This window comes from Oncorhynchus masou, chromosome 24 (assembly GCF_036934945.1).
Source record: "Oncorhynchus masou masou isolate Uvic2021 chromosome 24, UVic_Omas_1.1, whole genome shotgun sequence".
Lineage (NCBI taxonomy): Eukaryota > Metazoa > Chordata > Actinopteri > Salmoniformes > Salmonidae > Oncorhynchus > Oncorhynchus masou.
In genome coordinates this window covers 79,188,201-79,194,814 of record NC_088235.1, presented here as the reverse complement: position 1 = coordinate 79,194,814, position 6,614 = coordinate 79,188,201, and the positions used below count along the sequence as shown (strand labels likewise).

At 38.2% G+C, this 6,614-nt stretch overlaps 1 protein-coding gene across 1 annotated transcript; it reads right to left on the bottom strand.

The window, feature by feature from the left end:
* Positions 1-1,519: 1,519 nt before the first annotated feature.
* LOC135511715 (mast cell protease 8-like) lies at positions 1,520-6,201 on the bottom strand. The gene is made up of 5 exons (XM_064933189.1): positions 6,083-6,201; positions 3,591-3,753; positions 2,808-2,937; positions 2,361-2,588; positions 1,520-2,203 (listed from the first exon to the last, which is right to left on the bottom strand). The coding sequence occupies exons 1-5, from the start codon at positions 6,138-6,140 to the stop codon at positions 2,072-2,074; spliced, it is 711 nt and encodes a 236-aa protein (XP_064789261.1). The 5' UTR covers positions 6,141-6,201; the 3' UTR covers positions 1,520-2,071.
* Between the last annotated feature and the right edge of the window lie 413 nt (positions 6,202-6,614).

Here is a 6,614-nt window from a genome sequence, read left to right as displayed (position 1 = left end):
AGTTGTATTTTGTGGTTGTGACCCAGAAACTCTTGACCATTTATTTTGGGACTGTTCTAGTTAGATTTTATTTGAAAAGAAACGACTATTAATGTTAATCTGAGAGACTCTGATATTATGTTTTGTTTTGATCCAAATTATATGGACCCTGATTTAAGTTTCATTGTTAGTTTGTTTATTTTTCATGGAAGATTCTTTATCCATAAAATGAAGTGGGCAGAGAACAAACCCATCTTCACATTATTTAAGATAGAATGTGAATATTATTTTAAAATGATCAGTAAATGTAAAAACAAAAAAGCAATGTGCACCATAAAAGTGTTTGACAAATTTATAAAATGTATTCGATATGTAATACCCCTGTCTGTTAGGTTTATGTGCTATTGTTTGTATATTTCTGTTTTTTTGTGTTCAAAATGTAAAAATAAAAACATTTAAAAAAATCTAAATATATATATTAACAAATACAAAAAAGTACAAATTTTAAAAAAAACCTGTGAAATCAGGAAATCGTGTAGGAATGCGTCATAGATACATGGTTCTCTTCACTGGAAATAGAGGATAACATGCTATCACATTTCATAAAGCTTTTAAAACAATTACATGCACTCCAGATCGCCAAATCAACCAATATATGGTATGGGCATATGTGTCTATAACACATCCATCCGTTTATATCATTATGACAAAGTATATATTTCGCTTAGATGTGCTCAATCAATTATTCAACTCAGTTTTTCCTTCTCGCTATGCGCCTTGTGGGAAACATAGGAAAGGCAATTGTTGCCATAGCAACGTCATCTGCCCTTGCTCTGGGCCATTTTTATTGTGCCTCAGTGCTCCAGGCAGAGATAATTGCAGGTTGAATTCGGTGAAATAGACTCCTAAATTGATAGTGCAGTTTAAGCGATTTTACAGCTAGCTAGTTAATTCACATGCTGATATTGACTTTGGTATTGTACGTTTGCTAGCTTAGCTACCTAGACAGCCCAGAGAGAGTATTGCATTGTGGGTTTTGTAGTCATTTAAAAAAAAGCTTCAACAGATTTCCACAACGATTTTCTCATGTTGCTACCATACTTATTATAATGAGAAGACAAAACATTTGTTCACCAAAAATATTGTTTTCACATATTAGTGTTATTTAACACTGTTAATCATGGGCATTTGTGGTTTGGGGTGGATACCCTTTAAGTACCTGTTTTCAATTAAAATGGTCAAAAAATGACAAAAATAGCATCTTAGCAAATAACAGTTTCTCAAGCAAGAATTTTACTAGGACTGTCTGGGAGTCTGAGTGGGGAGGGGAAAACTGAAAACTAACTGTTATTGGCAGAGAGGTTTGGAACTCTTTTCTTATGGATCTATTAACTAACTGATGTCACCAGGCAGGCTGAAATTTCAGGCAGCCTTTTCAAACAGCTCTCACACGAAAAGGGCATTATCATAATTTTCACAATTTCACAGTATTATTCAAATCTCATAGTGTGGAAATATATATAAAACACAATAAATCACGTTTTGCACTGCACTGGGCCTTTAATGTATTTTACATGGACTGTATGTTATTCAGATGTGCACAAGGGGGCAGTCTTGTTAAGATTTTTTTTATGCTCGATGTCTTTTACTGCTCATATATTTTCAATATAGCCTACTCCAAAATGCAGTAAGCATTGTGTGATTGCCTCACTGTTTAAAGGACAACTTGATCAAAGCACCTCTTCTCAGTTTGCTCATATTGATATTCACAAAATAAATGTGTTCAATAACATCAACTCTCTATGTATTTAATCCCATGATTCACAATTTAAAATTTAAAACAGCTGCAGCACAGAACAGGACTTGAAAGCATTGTTTGACAGATGGAAATTCAGAGGCTTCAACACAGAACAAGGAGGTTATACTAACAATCTTTGGCTTACTGCATGAAGGCACACAGACATTAACCAGCACCGTTAAATCAATCAGAAAGCATCATAAACACATTTAGATTCTGCAGTATCATAATCATGCTTCTAGGGACCTGGGTGAACAAGTGAACAAACTGTAGAGGTTTCTGGTCAGTGTCGTATCAATTGTTCATGGTGTTGGTGATCCAGTCCAGGTAGTCAGGGATGCGCGTGTAAATGTAGAGTTTGTCTATAGAGCAGGACACCACCCCATAGGCCACACCGTTACAGACCAATGGACTTCCGGAGTCTCCCTGGAAATAACACATGGTGACCACGATACTGACCAAATGAACAGGCACATTTCACTTGGAATGATTCATGCCATCCATCAAGGTGGAAGTATTGTTTTCTTTCTTTACTCCCATGTTCTTTCCCCTGCAAAATGACATACTTTAAGACACCACTTACCTGAGCAGGTCCATTTAGTCCTGAAGAGCAGAACGCATGGTTGTCTGAGCATACTTGACTCGCAACCAGTGTCACGTTGAGGTCCAGTAGCACAGAGGATCCTTTGTTTACTCCCCTGATATTGAAGCCCCAGCCTGACACCAGACAGTCCTTGGGCACCTCCTCATCTTCTGTCTGCGGGAGGCCAATGGGTCTCACACGGTCGGTGACAAGCACATTCTTCTCCAGCTGGGAGGCAGAAAGAGTGGGGATGTCAAATGTTACAACTTACAACCTTAGATGTTCTATAACCTACCTTAATAGTGGTAAACTAATAATTATTATTTGTTGTGACATGTCTGATACAAAGAGATTGCATACTTTGACATTGTAGTCACATCAACATGAATTGCACAATTAAACATAAAAACAGTGTGTGTAACTTTAGGTCCTAACTAGGGGATTTACCTTGAGTAGCATGATATCATTATCATGTTCTTCATTATCATAATGTGGATGTGGAAATGCCTGTTTCACAAACATTTCCTGAGCGCTTTCCTGTTGCACGTTGTGGACTCCCAGCTTGACCTTAATGGATCTGTAACATACACAGACACAAGGTAATACAATATACTGTGGTCTTACACATATCTGCAGCAGGCAGTAGTGGGTTAATCACAGAGGCTGATTGAAAACATAATGTTAATCTATGTCATGTCAATCTACAGTATATTCTTGCACTCCCCTTTGTTTAGCATGTGGCTTGACATTTCAACAGTCTGCAATACATCTTAATGGTGCGTGATCCAATGTACTGGTAGGTTTTTCATACTGGACCTTTGTTTGGCTATTGGAGCTCTTAGCCCTGGGCTAAGCTGTGTTTCACATCTAAATTCTCCAAAGGGGACGTTAGAAATGCATCATGTCAAAATGTGTAAATGCAAAATTAGTAAGAGCTGTGTGAAACATGGGGTATCGTAGGATAGCCCTAGCCTAAAAACAGTAAAAAAAATATTCAGGTGTGAAAAACCTGGTGGCCTATTAAAATGTCCTTTTAATAGGTGGGATTGCAATAAATATCAGTGTTTGACTAGCAATAATTTTGCACTTGTTTTGGCTGAAATCTAATTTCCTGCATATATAAGATAGGAAAGAGAAACAGTTGCATGATTTATAGGGCAGACAATGGCTTATATCTCCCCATATGTTTGCCCCTGGTATTCTCTCACTAGATAAGCGGACATTACTGACCTCCCATTGCAGTGGGCAGCAGTCATCACAAAGTCCTCTCTCACTAGAAAGCCAGCACAGTTTTTGGGCTTCAGGATGTTGGTGGTAGCCCTCTCCAGGAGGACCATGTAGGGTCTACTGTAAGGCACGGTCTCCTTGCCCCCATAGATGCGCCCTGCATGCACTGTGACAGCACCAAAAATCAGGACACACAATATTTAACGATAGATGTGCATTTTTCATCTTACCCTCATAAAGGTTATGCAATACTTGATGTACACCCCCCTCCATATCTATTTGGACATTGAAGCTAACATTTCAAATTTGGCTCTGTACTCCGGTATTTTGGATTTAAGGAGACAGCCCAGAATGTCACCTTTTATTCAAGGGTATTTTCAGACATATCTGCTTTACCATTTAGAAATGAAAGAACTTTATATATCTAGTCCCTCATGATCTTTGTCCCTCTGTAACTTTCTAACTTTTTCTCATTCGCAATTCATTTGTGATTACTCATAATCATGGTAGCATCTACATAAAGGTAGATGTGTTCAGAAACTATTCTAACTTAAAATAAAAGTGACTCAATACATTACTAACCATTCACTTCCTGTTGCACAAAACATAATCCGAAACACAACCAAAACAAGCTGTAAAAGCATCCAAAAAGTTTGTAAAGCCAAAAGCTTGATGTAGTCATTGTGTGCAAGGAATATGGGACCTACCAAACTTTTAACTACTTAATACACTATAAGTGAATTTGTCCAAATACTGATGGGGGTACTAGATACAGTCGAAGGTTTACATACACCTTAGCCAAATACATTTAAACTCCGTTTTTCACAATTCCTGACATTTAATCCTAGTAAAAAAATCCCTGTCTTTGGTGAGTTAGGATCACACTTTATTTTAAGAATGTGAAATGTCAGAATAATAGTAGAGAGAATGATTTCTTTCAGCTTTTATTTATTTCATCACATTCCCAGTGGGTCAGAAGTTTACATACACTCAATTAGCATTTGGTAGCATTGCCTTTAAATTGTTTAACTTGGGTCAAACGTTTTGGGTAGCCTTCCCCAAGCTTCCCACAATAAGTTGGGTGACATTTGAACCATTCCTCCTGACAGAGCTGGTGTAACTGAGTCAGGTTTGTAGGCCTCCTTGCTCGCACACACTTTTTTCAGATCTGCCCACACATTATCTATAGGATTGAGGTCAGGGCTTTGTGATGGCCACTCCAATACCTTGACTTTGTTGTCCTTAAGCCATTTTGCCACATCTTTGGAAGTATGCTTGGGGTCATTGTCCATTTGGAAGACTCATTTGCGACCTAGCTTTAACTTCCTGACTGATGTCTTGAGATGTTGCTTCAATATGTCCACAATTTCCATCCTCATGATGCCATCTATTTTGTGAAGTGCACCAGTCCCTCCTGCAGCAAAGCACCCCCACAACAAGATGTTGTCACCCCCGTGTGTCACGGTTGCGATGGTGTTCTTCGGATTGCAAGCCTCCCCCTTTTCCCACCAAACATAACAATGGTCATTATGGCCAAACAGTTCTACATTTCTCAGAAAAGTACGATCTTTGTCCCCATGTGCAGTTGCAAACCGTAGTCTGGCTTTTTTATGACGGTTTTGGAGCAGTGGCTTCTTCCTGGCTGAGCGGCCTTTCAGGTTATGTGGATATAGGACTCATTTTACTGTGGATATGGATACTTTTGTACCTGTTTCTTCCAGCATCTTCAGAAGGTCCTTTGCTGTTGTTCTGGGATTGATTTGCACTTTGCACTTGCGGAGGTCTACCATTTTTTTCTTGGCTGATTTATTTTGATTTTCCCATAATGAAAAGCAAATAAGCAAGAGTTTGAAGAGGCCTTGAAATACATCCACAGGTACACCTCCAATTTACTCAAATTATGTCAATTAGCCTATCAGTAGCTTCTAAAGCCATGTCATCATTTTCTGGAATTTTCTAAGCTGTTTAAAGGCACAGTATACTTTGTGTATGCAAACGTATGAACCACTGGAATTGTAATACAGTGAATTATAAGTGAAATAATCTGTCTGTAAACAATTGTTGGAAAAATTGCTTGTGTCATTGTGGAGTTGTTGTAAAACGAGTTTTAATGACTCCAACCTAAGTGTATGTAAACTTCCGACCTCAACTGTAGATACATGTATTTCTTTTCTAAATGGTAAAACAGATATGTTTGGAAATATCCTTATTTAAAATATGACATTCTGTACTTTCACCTCATACCAAACATTTTGTCTCAAATCCAAAACGCTGGAGTATAGAACCATATTTAACATTTTGACTTTCTGTCCAAATACATATGGAGGGGAGCGCTTCAGCTGTCTTTTATCAACACTTTTCAGACACATTCTCTTACTGTACATTCCTTGAATTCCCTTCAGTACAAGTTTGGATTGGTAGTAGTAGACTGCAAAAGTACATCAAGACCCTGAATCAATACATACATTTAAAGTCTAGGTATTTGCTTTCTTTACCTTCGCTGTAGAAAATGAGCATTAGGACCAGAGTACCCAGGTTCAGTGGAATGTCCATAGTGAATGGAGTTCAGTTGAGCAATTGATGTGGTTGGAGACCTGTGAGAAATGTCCTTCAGTCTCTTACTACACTCCAGCTTTAAATAGGCCTTGGGGGAGACAGACCAGGAACTAATCATCTATGCATATATTAGGAGCGATTGACACTGAGAGTGATGAATGACAGAGCTTAAACCCTTTCATGTTGTGTGCCTGTCATTTTTCCTGTTGTGTGCATCTTTCATTTAACATTGGTTGTGCATGTAGCCTACTGCCTCTGAACCACTACAAGCAAGACATAAATATTTGAAATGCTGATACTATAGCTAGGCTAGTTGTTGTGGACTATAGGGGTCTTTCGGGAATATCATGGGACTGAAAGGAAAGAACACAGACACATGGATTCTTTTTGAGAACTATTGTCTGCTGTAACGAGAGAAGACCCTTGCGGGTGACATTGAACAAATATCCTATGATGATGATTTATGTTTTG